The sequence below is a fragment of the Ceratotherium simum genome, chromosome X (assembly GCF_057802395.1).
Source record: "Ceratotherium simum simum isolate JZ-2026a chromosome X, ASM5780239v1, whole genome shotgun sequence".
Classification (NCBI taxonomy): domain Eukaryota; kingdom Metazoa; phylum Chordata; class Mammalia; order Perissodactyla; family Rhinocerotidae; genus Ceratotherium; species Ceratotherium simum.
Window position 1 is genome coordinate 26652918 of NC_141940.1, and position 18869 is coordinate 26671786.

Sequence of the window (18869 nt, forward strand, 5' to 3'; positions counted from 1 at the left end):
AACATTCACTTGATGCCAATTTTCATGTGTTTGCTGTTTGTTTTAGAAAATAGTAACTAGATTTTTTCCTAACCTTTAAGTGTTTATTCTGTTTCACTCTTTTATTTATTAGAGAATTTAAGTTAGATTCAGACCAGATAGTTTTCATGGTTGTTTGGTATTTGAATTGAAAGATGAGCTCTCAAATTGTAAGGGTGTTTATTGTAAACCGGTATTTAAGTTTCAGTTTCTACAAGTGGCGTATTATTCTATTATTATTATGCTGGATTTTAAACTTACATAAATAAAATTATCTGCCCAGTTGAGAACAGCTTTCATAATAAGTATTATCGAGGTGGGACCTGGAGCTTCTTGATACTAGTACGAATTTCCTCTGTGCTGCTTTAAGCTTTTTGTAGCCTTTTTTGTTAGAGTAGGTAATCTCCTTTGTATGATTTTTGTGCTTTCCCGAGGATAGTCTTAAGGAACTTCTATGTTTAGCTCTTGTGATTTCCCCCGCCCCTCACATTGAGATGTATTTGAGCAATTAGGGGTTCAATATGAGTTTCTCTTTTATCCCTAAACTGTCTTTGTCTGATAACAGCAGCATTAGTTCGTGTTGGAGTACTCTGTTTTTTCAACGACTAATATTCCATGTTTGAAAACTCTTATCTTGCTCTGTTATTTCTGGTCAAGTAGCCTGAGTACTTGCATTCAGGAAGACATAGCCAAAGTTCATAGCCCTTAAGAAACTTGAGACTAAAATCTAGTCGGCAGTTAAGGTTATTTCATTCTGTATATTGGGCATTGGTATAGGGTTTAAGTGTGTTTATGGAATTTGATTCTAATGCTTTTCTCATTTATTGACAATGCATAGTCCAAATGAACTTAATGTGTGTTTGCTTCTTACTTAGCTTCCCCTTTCCTTTGAAGTCCTTAGTGATATATATACTTTCGCAGCTGGATTGTCTTTGTCATGGCTTTCGCATAGTCCCATATCTCACTGTCCCATATCTTAGCCACAGAAGCGTACCTTGCATGTCTCTTACAGCTGCCAGTTTTTTATTTAGAATTATATTTCTTTCCTTTAGTCTCTGAAAGTAGGCTAATTTTAAGGTTGCTGTAGTGCCAGCAAACTAATTGCAATAATTGAACTATGATCCCTACTAATGGAAGATGGCTCTGAAATTGGGCGTAGGAGTGGGAAGTCAGGAGACAAATCCAGAATAAATGCTGAAGTTTTCATCTGGAAATGAGGGGAGCGTTTTGGGTCAGTTTCTCCAAAGGCTACAAACATCAGTGCATAAAGAAAGTAAAGATAGATTTTTTGGTAATTATTTTCATCTTCAGAGAATCTCGAGTTAGGGAACAACAGCTTGTAATAGATTTTTTAGATTTCCGTTTTTCTGATACCACTGTGATTTTTGCAGACTGGTGTTGACTCAGGCATGAGCACATTTAAAGTTTTGGATGAAAAATATACATTTTTAACAGTCTTGCTTTAGGTAGGTGTGAGGTACTCCAAATTCCAGTGGTTTCTAACATGAAATTTCATTGGAAAAATGTTACTCATTTGTGCTCTTTAATATTTCCTGAGGTTTTTGTTTAGCTTTCTGTTTTTTATCAAGTTATTTCATGGTAGACATATTTTTCTAACTGTTATCTCCCTCTTTTTATTTTCTCTATATTGTGAAACTTGAAGGATTTTATTATTTGTCAACATAGTGGTGTTGGGGTTTTGTTAGTTTTACTGAAGAGTGTTAATTCTGAAACCATAATACTTGCTGGTGTGCTATTCTAGTATTTACTATGAATAATTATATTTTTAAAATTAGGAATTTCGTGAGGATATGCCCTCCATTCTTGCTGATGTATTCTGCATATTAGGTAGGTATTAAGCCTTTATTTTACCTGTAAAATGTGCCATTTTGTAAATTAATGTACTGTGTTAAATAAAATATTTTCTTTCAAACTAAGGATTTTACAAATATGCAAATGTTTCTATAAATCTAGAAGATATATTTTTTTACTTTATAGAAAATTTGGTATTGTAAGTCAAATGTGAGTATAATCACTGTTTATAAATTAACTATAGATAGTTTTTGTTTATAATTCAAATAGTTTGAGTTTTTAAAGTATATCTTTGTATAAAATTGAGCTAAATGAAATCATTTCAAGTAAAAAACTCAAGTTTTCTGAAGTTAGTCTGAGTTATTCAGATTTTAGTAACCACATAATTAGTTAATCTTATTCAGTGCAGGTTATCAATGAATGTCAGAATCTCAAACATATGACACTCAACGGATATTTACTTTGCTATTGTAGTATTTTGATTCTTCTTAATTTTAGAAAGAGCAAGAAGAGTCAGAGTAATCAAAAGTACTTTTGAGGATGAGAAACTAGCTTTGGAAATAGCAACTTCTCTCTTTGTCCAGAATAAACAAGAATTCATGAAAGATAAAGGAATATTCTTTGACTTAGAACAAAAGGTAGTGTCCCTCCATGGGAAGCATGGATTTAAAAAATAATGTGTATTACAAATTATTTCCCTAACTTTAGATATGAATTAAAATAACTTTGAACACAGTTTTCCCCATTAGTCTTATGCTTTATATAACTTTGATCTAATAGAAGACATTACCAGACATTATAATACTCACTTTAAAATAAAACTTATCCTCTGAGAGTTAGTTAAGCTGGAATGAATTATTTTAGCTCATTAATCTTAATTCCTAGAATTAGATAGGTTTCTTAAATGTCTTACTGAGAGTCTAGAATTTGATCACAACAAATCTAAATGCCTGGTGCTTGATCCTTTAGGACGTTTAAGATTTCATAACAGCAGTAATGTTGGCAATAGGCCAAAATGTATGTGAACTGTGAGTGGTAAAAGAAAAGAGCAGACCATTGATGGGGTAACCATATGTCCTAGTTTTGTTTTGTTTTCCCTGTCATAATTGTTAGTAGTGCCTTCTTTCAATCTTAAAACTGTTCTGGTTTGGATGAATAGGTATACGTGCATGCTATCTATTGGATTGATTGATTTATGCCAACAACAACAAAAAACCTACTAAGCTTAATTTTTAAAGTAGGCACTAAAGATATTACATTATGTTACAAATATACATGAAACGAGTTTCAATTAAAAAATTTTTACTATAAATTTGTAAGACTGAAAGAGAGTGATTTGTAGGTAACATTTTTGTGAAAGCTGTTCCTTGATAGTGTCAGGAGTAGGTCTTTCTTTGGATAATCATCAAATTTTCAGCTTACTAGTAAGTTCTAGTAATTTATTTTCTTTATTGACTTATTTAATTAGGGTATATTTTCCCTTCATAGTTATTTAGTAATATGAATTATTGTTACAAGTCATTGCTCTTTACTAGTAACATGAATTCATGAAGATGATGTTTGGTTGCTCTTGGGAAATTTCTTTTAGCCTATCCAGTCCATTTTTACAAGCAAGATTAGGATGGAAAACTTGGAAAGAGAATTTCTCTCACTTGCCCCCTTACTCACCCACCCCTACCGTTGGCAGAAAAAAAAATGATCTAAGGGTGACCCCAGACCAAGGTAGGGAAATAAGAGTAAGAACATGAGCTATGTCTAATAATGATGATGATAATAATAGTAATAATAATGTATGTTAGTGCTATTGTTTGAGCACCTTCTATGTTCTAGGCATTATGTTAAGCATTTAATTTCATTTTAATCCTCACAACGACTTTTGTAAGGTAGGTGTACAGATCAGAAAATTGAAGCTCAGAGAAGTGATTTTTCAAGGCCACACAGCCAGTAAGGCAGGGTTTGAACCTGAGTCTTTTTGGTTCCGGAGCCCATGATCTTTTTACTACATCATGTTGTCTGCCTAATATTTTAACAGTTGTAAGAAAAATCAGTGCTGTACTTTCCTGGTTAAGATAACAGTTTTCTTTAAACAACTGTAATTGTGTAATAGTGAGAGGGCCTGAGAGCTACATTAACCTGAAAGGGAGAGTGTGATGTAACTTAATGTGCTGATGGGCCCTTGAGCTGGAGGGGGTGGTTGGTGATACTGGGGCCTAGAGTTGGAAATGGCTGAGGGCTTTTTCGTAAAATCATAGGGGAAATTAAAGAGAACTTATTAGGTACTGATTCAGGGTTGAGGAGTCAGGGATAATGAATGAATTTATCAGAATGGTTTCATGAGTTAGGACAAAAAGAGTAAAGAAAACAGGGAAAGCATAATTGGGATAATCGAGTCCTGTATTGATTGTTGAGATAGCTCAGCTAAGAAATTTACTGAGGTCCTATTAAGCATTTTCTAACATGATCAGAACCCAGAGAGTGATGTCTTCATCAGGTTAGATGGCTAAGAGGAGAGCAGACTTGGCTTGAAGAGGATGAACCTGCTACCCAGGTGCTTTGATCTTAGAGACCTTGGGGGTAGATCTTAGGGACTTTAGGGCCTTAGAAGGTAGATAGATGCTGGTCATAAGAATGGGCCCAGTTTGGTCCTGACCCCTCAAGATCAGTATCCTTGAAGTTCTAGGCTGCGGAGGGAACAGAAGACCAGATAGCAGGGAGACAACTAGGACTCCTTGGAAGGGATTGATGAGATATACACAGATTAAAAATCTTATTGGGAGATTGAGATTGTACTGCAATTCACATTGCATAAATTACACCCCGAAATTCCCTTAATGCACTTGAGCTGACTGTGTGCTTAGCTATAGAGGCCAGGATATTGGGAAATGGCACAGTCTAAGAAGTGGCTAAGGGCCAGGAAAATGTGGATATGTTGGATGATAAATCCCCTTCTCTTTTGATTCTCAGTGATGGAAACAGAAACTGAAGCAAAGCAGTGGTAGGACATCTGTTTGGGGAGAACCCTAGAACCTAGAACCCTGCGAGGACAGTTTTTACTACATCACTAAAATTGGTGCCTCTTTCTATAGCACATTCTAAATTATGAGTTGACTTTAAAAGTAGAATAATAGTATGTAATTAGTTAAAGCAATAATCCTGAGATCAACCTTGTAATTCTGCCAATCCTGGTTGAAATTTTTCATGCTTGGCATTTAGAGCTAATTGTTTTATTTCCTCCATACTTGAGATCAGAAAATTGTTTGACAAATTTTCTGAATAATTTACTGAAACTCAAGGAGGTCTCAGTTTTTAATATTTCAGTAGGAAGAAAATGAAAATCTTGAATAAATTTTTGTTTGCTAACTAGAATTGTAATTCAAAATAGGATGTTAAAAATATCTTTTAATATTGTCTTTTCATAGAGTTGGTGGCCAGGTAGCTTGGTTAGAACATGGTACCATGGTGGCCAAGGTCAGGGGTTTGATCTTCACAAATAATAGGCTCTTTAGTGTTAGAGGAGATCTTTGTTGTCACGCAGTTCAACTTTCCACCTAAGGAAGGAATCTCTTCTTTAGCATCTCTGACAGGTAGTCATTTAAACTTTGCTTGAATATTTCCATTTTTGAAAATAGTACTTTTTTGAAGCTTTTTTTTTTTTCATGAGGAAGATCAGCCCTGAGCTAACATCTGCCATTGCTCCTCTTTTTGCTGAGGAAGACTGGCCCTGAGCTAACATCCGTGCCCATCTTCCTCCACTTTGTGTGGGATGCTGCCACAGCATGGCCGGACAAGCGGTGCATTGGTGCGCGCCCGGGATCCGAACCCGGGCCGCCAGCAGCGGAACATGCGCACTTAACCACTATGCCACGGGGCCGGCCCCCTTTTTGAAGCTTTGTTGCTTCCAGTGCCATAGCACATAGCTCCTGTGTAATCAATTTACCATTTTATGGAGATGCCGTTGGTCACAGGGTCAGTCTCCAGTACTAGGAGAAATTAATTGTAAGCGTTCATATGTATATGAAGGAGAGCTCATGCTTACCCCATAGTTCTAAATTTTTTTCCAAATTCGGAATGAGGCATTTTAAAATTAGCTAGTTTTAAAGAAATTAAGTATCTTATTATAGTGCTGGAGAGAGTCTAGAAAAATCAAGCTTTCACCTTTTGTTTTCTTCGTCATTATAGATATTGAGACAAATTGTTTAGAAGAAAAAAGCAAGAGAGACTATTTTACACAATTGGTATTAGCATGTTTGGTAAGTTTAAAAAATACTTTCCCTTTCTGAATTTTACATTGAACAATTGAATCATGTTAATGGAAGAAGATATTGATGTTAAATTGACTATTCATTATAAGGTATATTTGGGTTTTGAAATGGAATGCTTTGTAAAATTAGACATGCTAATTATTTCTATGAAATAGGCATGCTACTGTATCTCTTAAACTATCTATACATATAAAACCTTAGGTGATATTCCTGACCAGATAAATTCCTAACTAAGGAAAAGGTAAGCATCTATCGAGTGAATAGAAATGATGTGGACAACTTGTAAACTGAACAATTTTTCATAAAGTGTTTATTAGGCAAGGAGAAAAAGAATGGAGGTAGTTTAAAAATAATAAATTCTAGAACTTGACATAATCATTATCTAGTAAACCATTTTATGTTCATAAATTTAGAACCAAGGAGAAAAGCCATTACTCAGACCTGGAAGAATGTCCTTGTTTTTGCTGTACTAGAATTTGACTTAAACAGTAGAAACCAAAGAAGGCTGAAGTGCTGTATTATCATAAAGAAAATTCAGTTGACAGCCTCAATTTTTTTTTGTGAGGAAGATCAACCCTGAGCTAACAACCATGCCAATCCTCCTCTTTTTGCTGAGGAAGACTGGCCCTGGGCTAACATCTGTGCCGATCTTCCTCCACTTTACGTGGGATGCCGCCACAGCATGGCTTGACAAGTGGTGCGTCGGTGCTCGCCGGGATCCGAACCCAGGCCGCCAGCAGCGGAGCATGCGCACTTAACCACTACACCACGGGGCGGGCCCGACAGACTCAATTTTAATGGGAATTTCATCTATAGTTCTTGTCGTTTGTAGGCTGTGTACAGCATGCATATAATTTTTTAGTAAGTTTTTTTAAAAGAGCTATATGTTATATTTTTCAGTATTTGGAGAGTCATCACTTTTGTTAACTTGAAGTTCCAAGCCCTTTTATAAATTATAAGTTGTGTATATGTATATAATGTGATTTTAATATTCTTCTTTGGGAAAAATTATTTTGAATGTATTTAAGATTGTGGATGCATAGTTGGAATGCTAAGAAATAAATGGCCTTTAATATTTTTTAATACAGTATTTAGTTTCAGACACAGTTCTAAAGGAACGCCTGGATCCAGAAACATTGGAATCATTAGGGCTTATCAAACAATCACAGCAATTCAATCAAAAGTCAGTTAAAATCAAGACAAAACTCTTGTAAGTACATGTATCTTTATGTTACAGATCAAGTACCTGAGTATGTTGTTTAGTTATTTTGAATACTAGAAGTTTCTAAAGGCAGTTTGAAGATTTTTTTTGTTGCTGTTTGCATGAGTCTTGTGTTTTTTCCTTTTAAAAGTAGCCTGTGATTATTGAGTCAACAGTGAACTTTACCTGTGTGAAACCAATGTTATTTTTTTTCCATATTAGAAGTTAAAATAATATTCAGTGCTTTTATTATTACCAATAAAATAATTTACAACTATGGCTGTACTCTAGGGTATAATCTTAGTCAGGGATGGAAATAATGGTATGTTGTTGTTCCTTGGGATTAGCAGTATCTTTTCCTTGTGTTACTGGTTTTCCCTGTGTAATTAACATTGGGGTATCTCTTATGAACCACTGTTATTTTGTATCCTAAAAGATACGTAAAGAGGTAAACTTTCAACAACTGTTCTTATGATTGTTATATATAAGAGAGAGAAGAAAAGTCAATGAGAAAAATACATTACTCATATGCAAGCTTGTTAATTGAAATTAATTTTATCCCTTTTATGATTATCTAATTTCAGTTATAAGCAGCAAAAATTCAATTTATTAAGAGAAGAGAATGAAGGTTATGCCAAGCTGATTGCTGAATTGGGGCAAGATTTATCTGGAAATATTACTAGTGATTTAATCTTAGAAAATATCAAATCTTTAATAGGTAAGACATATATCTATATATAGTGTATGTTATTAAGATAAATTTTTTTAACTGTTGGAAAATATCCATAAAGACAAAATGAGTACGTTCTCTCTAGGTTTTTTTTTTCCAATTAAGAAATGAGACAATTGTCCAGCTTATATTTTTAAGATTTTATCAGTAATAATAAAATTTGGGATGATATTTAAGAGACATCTTTTTGTCACTATTACTTGTGTTTTTGTATTAGTTTCTGCTCTCTCTAGTATTTCTATCTTTAATTTTTAAGTATTTCTCAATAATTTTATAGAGGGCAGAAAATAAGTAAGCAAATGTGAAACTTGAATAAAATCTTCAGTGAACTCTTGAAACGTGGAGATGTTTAGTTCTTTTGAACTTGATTTTAAAAATGCCTTTACAAGGGACTTTGATACACACGTTATTTTATCTTTACAACAGTCCGCTAAAGTAAGTGTAGCAGATGTTGTAAAAATGTAACAGATAGAAAAGTCTTGTTCTTCCTATCTTTTAAATAGAATTTCTGTAGCATTATTCTTTTAATTTGCATTGAGCATTTGGAGGAAATAGTTGGCATTTATGGAAAGGAGGAATGAATGGTAGAAAAATAGGGTAATCATGATTTTTCAAGAAGGGAAAGAATTTTTGCTATTATTTGGTAGGTGTTATTCTATCTTAGGGAAGATTTTGCAACACCTGATTATCTTAGGTTTTGAGACCTGTCAGAGAAGTCATATTCCCTGCTTCACTGGTTATATTTTAGGGGATGCTTATGCTCAACTTCTTAGTTCTTTCTGTTTTTGAAATTTATATATGACTAAGAAATAGAGAGAAAGTGTCCCAATCCCTAGCCCCTTCCTTCAATGCTATATGTAGTGACCCAGATAAAACTAGATTTACTACGATCATCTTTGTTTTTGGCTTAGGCTTTTGGTGACCAACAGTTATAGAAGGTAAGGAGCTTTTAGTTTAAATTTACCCTTTTCTTTGAAGTAAGTCTAGTTCTGGCAGCTGATTTACTCTCTTTGCTACTTCCTCCCGTTGTCAGTTTAACACCAAGACTGGCAGCCCCCCGAGGGCTGCAGGGCTCTTGCTTACCTGTGTGGCAGTGACCCATTTTTAAAAATCCTGTAGGGTTTCCTTTCTATTCTTTCCAGGGTAGGCTCTATATTTTTCCTGCAGCATTTTGATCTAGCTTGAGATGCTTGTCAGTATTGCTTTGCTATAGATTTGTCTTTCCTTGTATCCTGCCATGTACTTTCTTTAGATGGTATTCCCCACATAAAAATTCTGTGCTGTGCAAGCCCCTCAATTGTTTTTGTTTTTACTTTATCTGCCTCTTTGTTGACATCTCTTATCTGTCCTTGTTTCTTCTATTTTTTGTCCTTGTCTTGGAACAAGGGATTTTCTTGAAGGTGTGCTTTTACCCAATTGGGAACATGTACACTACTTTCTTTTCTTGAACTTTGCCCTCATAGAGAACAGGTTATGTTACTGTCTCCGAAGAACAATGTGGCAAGCTCATGACACAAATGGATATTCCATGAGTATAAACAATTTGATTTCTTGGGCTAAACTTCTATTCTAGTCCGTCAAGTGTACTATGAAGCATACTAGGCCAGAAGAACTCAGATGTCACCTTCTCAGTATAGCCTTTCCTGGCTACCCGCCTCGACACTCCCTAGTGTTCACTATTTTTTCCTCTGAGCACTTATCACCATATAATACACAATGCATTTTATTTCCCACCCCCACTGGAACATAAACTCCATAAGGGCAAGGGTTTTTGTTTGTTTTATTTAGTACCTCTAACCTCAGTGCCTGGTACATAGGTGATGAATAAATACTTGTTGAAAAATGAATGAATCTTTCTCCTTTTCTTGTAGAGTTTATAGTGATTCTTAGCCTCTTTTCCCTGACGTGGAGGATTTTAGAAAGTTCATCTCCCTAGCTCAGTGTTTGTTTCTCTCTGGCTAGCTGACTCCCTTCTCTCCCCCATTGTCTGAGAAAGGAATTTTTCATTGGCATGAAAATTGAGGTTAAGACTTCAATTCCAATGAGTACTCTTTCAGTGTTAGAATTTATTGGATTCCCCCTCAATGCAGACTCCATACAGGCCTTGTCTCATCTGGCCAGAGCAGTTCACTGACACAGCATCCTATTTTTCATGGCATCTTTGGATGAGTTTCCCCTTATTTATTCTAGCATTATTTTCTCTTTAGGAGCAATCTTGACAGACAATACCTCATACAAAGCTATCTCAGGTCTGATCTTCACTAGCCATTGGCAGAACTTACATCTAGTTTGGGAGGTATGCATTTTAGATGCACTTACATTTTAGGGTACTTGGTCTGATCAGGAGAAATCCTTATTTATCATCCTTTAATTAAAAGATAGTCATTTGTTCCCTAAAAGATTCTGGCACATCAAAATGTTTATATCCTAAATGTTAAAAAACCATGTTTATATCCTGTCAGATAGCCTGGGGTTTTTTACTGTGTGAGCAAACAAGGAAGCAGAACCATTATGAGTCTGCATGGCAGTTGTGATTTCAAGTCTGACACTAAATTTGAAACACTTATTAAATAGGAATGGATAGTGATTAGTAGGCTCTTGAGCTGCCAAGCCATAGACCCCACACAAATGATCCCTGCATCAAGATGGCAAAAAGCATCTTTTAGAAATTAGAGGAAAGGATATCAGAGATAGACTCCTTTGATTGCTGAATTAAACTATTAGCACTTTACTGAATGCCCTTCAAAAAACTAATAGCTAGGTTTTTTTTCCTTTTCTTTCTTCTAGTGAAGAAAGTGGTCAGCAAACTTTTTCTATAAAGAGTGAGATAGTAAATATTTTTTTGCTTTGTGGGCCGTATGGTTTTTGTTGCAACTACTCAACTCTGCCATTGTAGTGGTGGAAGCAGCCATAGACAATATGTAAATAAAGGAGCTTATCTGTGTTCCAGTACAACTTTATTTACAAGAACCGAGTAGATTTGACCCACAAGCTGTAGTATGCTGATCCCTGCTCTAAATCAAAGTTCTGGCTAAAAATTAGTCATGGAGCTAGCTTACTTGAGTTTAGTTTTGGAGGGTGAAAATGATTCTTCCTGGTTTTGGGTTTAGTGGCCCAGGATCATTTTGGCCTAGGCTCTAACACTTTCCTCACCCAGAATCAGAGCCCTCTTCACCAAACCTCAGGACCTTCATTTGTTGCCTGGTATCCAAGGTTGTAGATTTGGCTAGGGATTGGGAAGGGTAGGGTGAGAGTCTCTGCCCTTTCACTCTCACAAGTCCTCTTGGTTGCTTGTCAAGTGACCAGAGAAAGATTAAAAACAATATAAAACTCCAAGCCAAATGATTTTATTCTTGAGCGGATTATGGCACATTTAACCCCGTTAAGTACATTATCTTGAGTGTACTTAGTATTTTATCTTTGGACCAGTCTGAATATAAGGACCATTCAGCGTAGAAGCATCTTATCATTGTATTAGCTGTCCCCTATCCCTTTGAAAAGGAAGATGGTTGACTGCCTCCTTTACCTAAGTTTTTGCTTTATTGACGTTTCTTTACCATATACTAGTTATGCAGAAGTTGTTTTTCTCCACTATGAAAAAGAAGACAGCAGTTGGTGTTCTCAAGCATAGGTTTTTTTTTACAATTCTACTTTTATTTTGTTAGGTGCATTTCTCTGCATCTTGGTTTTCTGGTTCTTGCCTTGAGACATGCAGTTTTTTTGCAAATACTATTTCTTAGAGATAGTTTAGCATAGGTTTTTATTAGCCTGTTTTAGTTTATTTGGGCTGCTATAACAAAATACCACAGATTGGGTGGCTTATAAAAACAGAAATATATTTCTTAGCAGTTCTGGAGGCTAGAAGTCCAAGATGAGGGTGCCAGCATGGTTTGGTTCTGGTGAAGGCCCTCTTCTGGGTTGCAGACTTCTGACTTCTTGCTGTATCCTCACATGGTGGAGAGCTCTGCTCGCATTACCTAATCACTTCCTAAAGGCCCCACCTCCTAATACCATCACATTGTGCACATCAGAATTTCAATGTAAGAATTTTGGGGGGACACACACATTCAGACCGTAGCATAGCCCGTTTCTAAAGTAATTCTAGATGCCGGATCATGTCTTTTTTTTTTGCTGAGGACGATTCACCCTGAGCTAACATCCACTGTCAATCTTCTTTTTGTATGTGAGCCGCCGCCACAGCACGGCCACTGACAGATGAGTGGTGTAGGTCCGTGCCCAGGAACTGAACCTGGGCCACTGAAGTGGAGTGTGCTGAACTTAATCACTAGGCCACCAGGGCTGGCCCTCAGATCATGGCCTTTTGTTCAAAACATGGTTTTTCTCTGTCTCGGAAGGTCCATTCTGTCAGGAACATGATGATTGAAACTATCGTTCTGTTTTCTTGTCTGAAACCTACAGGCTGGACGTCTCTCCCAGTCATGTTTACAATGTTACCTTGGTCTTCTTTTTCCTAAGAATCTCGATTTGGCGTATTCCTACAACAGCCATTGTCAGTTTAGTCATATTTTTTGCCTCTAGTTGCAATTACTTGCTCTAATATACTGGCCATTTTGTCCATCTTTGGTGAAACTTTAGTTACTTTTCAGTGCATTTTTTTCAAAGATGTATCTTCCAAGTGGTGTGCACTCTCCTCAAGGGTAGGGAAGGCATTTTATTAATCTCCATATCATAAGCACCTGGCACATAGTGGGTAGTTATTTAATGTTCATTTAAATGAAGGAAGGAATCCACGGCCGTTACAGGTCCACCATTTCTTTATTTTTCCACTTGTTCCCTTCCAATATGGTTCCCTCTTTGTTCCTCAAAAGGCATAAATGCATTGTATGTGTATATATATTCCTTAATGTAGCTGGGGATAGAGTTGGGGAGGTAGGCTTATGATCTCTCTCAAGACCACATGACTGTCAATGCTTGGACTGAACAAAAGCCTTTCTAAGATGCTTGAGCACAAGAGTGCCTATGTTCTGCCACGGCTGCCATTAAAAAAATTTATTTGGACATTTCAAGCTTACTGATTGTTACTAGAGTCTCACTGTATGTGATCTAGCTTAACTGTTATTTAGCAAATCTCTAAGGTTTTAAAAATCATTTTCTAAATCCTTGGTTTAGTTACTTTTTCCATCTTATACAGCAAAGGTCATTCTAACTGATTGGACTAACTTATGGCACCTGTGACATTTGATAGACTATTCATAAGCCAATTTTTCTTTTGTGAAAGGTTGATACCTGTTATAAATAAAAGTACATACCTCTTCTAGATTACCGCCTTAAATTGCACCTAGAAAGACATTGGTAGTTAGTTGATAGTACAGATCACTGTTAGAATAGCCTTGATGGAGTAATAGTAATAAATAAAACATAATGTCTATGGTTCACATTGTAGCACATTGAAAATATAAACTTTAAAGCAATGTGAATGAAACACAACATTTCCATGTAACATGTTGCTTGCTGTTCTAGTCCTTACTCAGAAGTTTTGTGTATGTAGCTTAAAGGGTAATTATAAGCCAGCCTTTTTTTCAAAATTATATTTAATTTATCTTTTGTCCTCTCTGGTAGACTAGAGTATTATTCATTTTTATTTAGTGATTGAATTTTTATATTTAGTAAATGTAGGAGCAGTCATAAGGTTGGAGAATTTGCTAGATCTTATTTCTATCATCTATTGTCAGTTACAGCAATTTGGAGGCATTTTTTTTTCAGCTTTATTCAGGCATAATTGACATACAATAAACTGCATGTTTAAAGTGTACAATTTGAGTTTTAACATGTATATATACACCTGTGAAAACATCATCACAATCTAGATAATGCACGTTTCTATCACTGCCCCACCCCCCCAAATTTCCTCTTGCCCCTTTGTATCTCATCCCCCCCTCACTCATCCTTCCCCGGCAACCACTGATCTGCTTTCTGCCACTATAGATTAGTTTACATTTTGTAGAATTCTTTTATAAATGGAATTATATAGTGAATATTCTTTTTTTTTTGTGAGGAAGATCAGCCCTGTGCTAACATCTGCCAATCCTCCTCTTTTTTTTTTTTTTTTTTTTTTTGCTGAGGAAGACTGGCCCTGGGCTAACATCCGTGCCCATCTTTCTCCACTTTATATGGGACGCGACCACAGCATGGCTTGCCAAGCAGTGCATCGGTGCGCACCCGGGATCTGAACCGGTGAACCCCGGGCTGCCGCGTTGGAGCGTGTGCTTAACCGCTTGTGCCACCGGGCCGGCCCCTGAATATTCTTTTTTTGTTTGGCTCATTTCATTCAGCATAATTATTTTGTGATTCATCTATGTTGTTGCTTGCATTAATAGTTCTTTCCTTGTTATTACCGAGTAGTAATCCATTGTATATACTACGGTTATACTGTATGTGCTAGTTTGTTTATCCGTTCACATGTTGATGGACATTTGAGAGTGTCCTATTATAAATAAAACTGCTGTGAGTATTTGTGTACAAGTCTTTGTGTGGACATAAACATTTCTCTTGGGTAAATACTTAGGAGTGAAATGGCTGGGTCATATGGTAGGTGTAGGTTTAACTTTTAAGGAAACTGCCAATTTTACAAAGTAAATTTTGTGCTACTTTACATTTTCTGTTTCCACCAGCAGCATTTAAAAATTCCACTTGCTATTTTGGAGTCACTTTTACATTCATAGGCCATACTTTTTGGGGGTACGGGGAGAGGCAAAAATATTTTGAAGTTTTCTTCCGGAGAACTTTAGGTAAACATCTCTGGAGAATTTATGAAAATCTGGAGCTCTTTCCAGTAAGACGTGATCACTGAGTTAGTCTTTTTTTCCTTGGTATGAGAAATGGAAGAGAACTTTGGATTTCATAAAAAGAGGAATGAAATACTTCTTGTGTTTGGAGAGTTCGGTTTTCTAAGTGATTGCTAAGATACGTTAGTTTTATAGCGTTTAATATAATTAAGTGTGGAGTTAACAGAAGTAACTGACACTCTCCTCTTATAAAATAGGTTATATAAGAATTTTCTTTGAAAAATCCCCTAAGTCATCTATAAGGTACATTATTTAGACCTAACATTTCTCCCTAAGTTCAGCACAGTTGTTCTTTTTCCTCCAGCATTAGGAGAAATCAGTGTTTATTTGCTTGGCCCAATGAAGTGGATAGCTTGCATTTAGGAGCTATGTCTAATGAAAAATATGTAATTTAAAAAAATAGAATTCCATTCAGCATGATGGGCAAGACATGTAGAAACTGATATAAACTGAGGGAACAGCAGATTGATATCTCATGCTCACTCTGGGTCATAAGCATACATTTTATTGAGAGGAATGGTGGGTGGAATTGCCTATATTGTTTAAATTGTTTCTCTTTTTTTTTTGCTGTATGTAAATGGCTGCATTCTCATAAATTAAATGCACATGATATGACTGTACTATAGTATATATAATTATGGTAACAGCTGAAGCTGAATGCAAATAGAGGTAATAATATATTAAGAGTAGGGTGGCAGATAGGAATGTGTATTAAATCCATGTCCATCAGCTGTTTTTAGCTTACTATAGGAGATTAGCAAGGATAAGTAGCCATCAGCACCTATTCAGTGCTTCTTTCCCTTCCTTTTCCTGCTCTACCTAGATTGTCTGTTTTCTTTCTTCTCTCTCTGCTTGTGTTATCTATACTCCCTCTTTATGTCCCCAACTCCTTGGTATTCTCTCATCTCTTTAGTATCAGTAGTATAACCATTTTCCCTTTAGAATCCTGCCAGAAACCATGAATATAAATCATTGGTACAATTGTATTTTGTGACTTTGTTGTGTATATAAGATAAACTAAAAAATGATTCTAAAAATGATGGTTTGCTTTCATGAACCTGAACTTTTAACTGCTTATCAACATTTCAAATAATTCTGCATAAAACATTATTTAAAAAAACCCTTTAGTTGTCTGCCTTGTAAAACAATGTCTGTCATTTTTTTATTTTCATATTTTGCCGAGAATTAAAAATGTGGATCTCTTTCACCAGCCTGAGTAATCAAAAACTGATGAGGCAGTGTGGCATAGAAGAAAATTTACTTGATTTAGTATCACAGGTCCTGGGCTCCAGCCTCAGCCCTGTCATTAACCCACTTTGTAATCTTGGGCAAGTCACATTTCTCATCTGTAAAATGTGGGGAGTGGACTTGATGATCTTAAAAATTATGAAGATTTCCGTCTGGGGCAGGGGAAGCAAACTTGTAAAAGAAGTTGTTTTTAAAAACATTTTTCTCTTGTCATATAAGTTGTCCCTGAAAGTTAATGGCTTTACTGGAAATTATGTATAACCACTTTTGAATTTGTTTATATCTCATCTCTTGCAGGATGCTTTAATCTGGATCCCAATAGAGTTTTGGATGTCATTTTAGAAGTGTTTGAATGCAGGCCAGAACACGATGACTTCTTTATATCTTTATTAGAATCTTACATGAGTATGTGTGAACCGCAAACACTGTGTCATATTCTTGGGTTCAAATTCAAGTTTTACCAGGTAAAAAAAAATATATATGTGTGTCTGTGTGTGTATATGTATAGGTTAATTTCATGATTTTATATGTACATTTTAATTTGAATTTTATTTGTAAATGATTGGTTTCAGCTCAGCCATTTTAGCACAGGAGATAGATAAATGGATAGCTAACAATGTGATGTGATAAATACTATACTAGTAGTATGAATGGTGTGATGTGAAAGCCTAGAGGAAAGCATAATAAATTTTTGCCTTGGGAGAGGTGGAGTCAGGGAAAACTTTACAGATACAGTATAACCTTTTTTTAATCTAGTCCTTGAAGGATGAGTAGGAATTTGTTGAGAGTTGTCTGTGCGGAAGTAACAAATAGTGTGAGAATGAAGACGTGGCAATATGAATGTACATAACAGATTGAAGAAGTGGTACATAGTTTGATGTGGCTGGATTGTAAGATGTGGGGAAAAGAAGGGACAGGAAGTGAAGTTGGAAAGGTAGGTGCACTTTAGATTGTCAAAGGCCTTGAATACTGTGTTGAGTTAGAATTTTATTGTTTAAGACCATTGGAATTTTTTATGGATGTGAATAAATTCTTGAGGCGTATCTCACGTCATTTTTCACTTAAACCACTGCACTAGTTATCTAGCAAATCTATGCCTCTGATTATTTCTCTCTCAATCCATCTTTCATATTATTATTGCTGTTACATTCGAAAAGTGGTCTAATTCACACAGTGCTCAAAGACCTTTGCCTATAGGATGAAATTCAAACTTCTAAACATGGCAGAAAAGGCTCTTCACAGTCTAGTCCCGTTCTTTCTTTCCAGCTCATCTTTAGTGATTTCCTCAAGTCTAATATTCTAGTCATATTCATTACTAGCCATTTCTTGAACTTAGGAATACACATTGCTGTATATAGACCTTTGTTTACATGCATTTCCTCATGACTAGAAAACTGTTCTTACCCAGCCCTCTCACCTGTCTTTTCTTTATCTTGTGAACTCCTGTTTATTCTTTAAGATCAAGTGCTGCTTGCTCTGTAAAGTCTTGGCTGACACTTCGCTCATGCAGAATTAGTCACTTATTAATCTGTATTCTCGTAAAACTTAACAGACGTCTAGCACTTATCAAGTTATATTAGAATAAATTGTCTATCTCCTTTGCCAGATTGTGAGCCATTTAGGGCAGGGTCTATGTTTTACTAATTTTTCTGGGTTAATTTACTGCTTAGCCTATGGTAAATGCTCACTAATTGTAAATGAGTGATCTCTGTTTTAGGAAGATAGCTCTCTTGATAGCATGGAGGATTTTAATGTAATAAGGCCTCCACAGGCCTTTTGGTATAGCTTTCCTAGTTTGTCTAACTGCCTAGGATACTCAGCTAGTTAGTGTTCATGATATGCTATTGCTTTGCTAGGCCCTGAGGATACTTTGAAGAGTGTCTATTCCTGTCCTCTAGAGCTCAAGTTCGGGATAGTAAGACGATTTCTTTAGGATTCTCAGATGATATACCACCTACTGCTTCTGCTTATCTTTTATTTTCCATTCTCTGGGAAGCTCCAGAAGAGAAATCAGATCAGAACTTAAAAGCATATAGCTTTTTGATACCAAACAAGACACATGGCAGGATTTTTGGGCAAGAGGACTTCACCTTTGTTAAAAAATTAGTGATGGCAGCTGTTCCTGTTTCTACCAGCAGCCAGGGAGTCCACTCTTAGTACAGAGAAAGAGAAGTTCAAGTATTTCATTACATTTTAAGAGGCACCATGATTGCTTTGGATTTGAGAACATGAAGCCACTGTTGAAGTGACAGGGTAGCTGAAATTTAACTTGGGCATGATTAATTAGAATATAGGTTAGGGCTTTGGAGACTGTAGGTTCCAGAGCATATTTCAGTGAATAATGATGACCTACTGCATAACATCAAATATTGTTAGTCAAATGTGAATTTTAGAATTAAAATTTTTTATATGAAAATATTCCTCATAATGGTAACAGCTTTTGAGCTGAATTAAAATATCCTTGGGGGTTGACAATATTGGAATAATCCTTTTTTTCATAGATAATGCACCTTTTTCTTATATAATAAATATCCAACCAAGAAACATTTTATTTAGAAATAACCTATTATTGGAAAGACTGACCCTCGTATTGCTCTGTGTAACACCATTCCCTTGTTTATATTGCCCAAGCTATCTTGTGAGAATCTGAAGCCTTAAGGACCACTGAAGGCAGGGGAAGAAATGTCAGAGATTTTAGATAATTTGCAGTCTGGGAGGTAAAGTAAGGAAAGCCATGAAAATCAAGAACTGCTTAGGGGATATAACCCTGGGAACTGGCTCCTAGGCACGTA

General features: G+C 35.9%; 1 protein-coding gene across 9 annotated transcripts in view; it reads left to right on the plus strand.

Moving 5' to 3' along the window:
• THOC2 (THO complex subunit 2) overlaps positions 1-18869 on the plus strand; it is a 110645-nt gene that overhangs the window by 19630 nt on the left and 72146 nt on the right. For all 9 annotated transcript variants that reach the window (XM_087427265.1, XM_087427266.1, XM_087427269.1 and 6 more), the window contains exons 4-8: positions 1815-1866; positions 6010-6080; positions 7181-7302; positions 7878-8011; positions 16375-16541. In XM_087427265.1, the coding sequence (XP_087283391.1) occupies positions 1815-1866; positions 6010-6080; positions 7181-7302; positions 7878-8011; positions 16375-16541 (546 nt within the window). The remainder of the gene's footprint in view (positions 1-1814; positions 1867-6009; positions 6081-7180; positions 7303-7877; positions 8012-16374; positions 16542-18869) is intronic.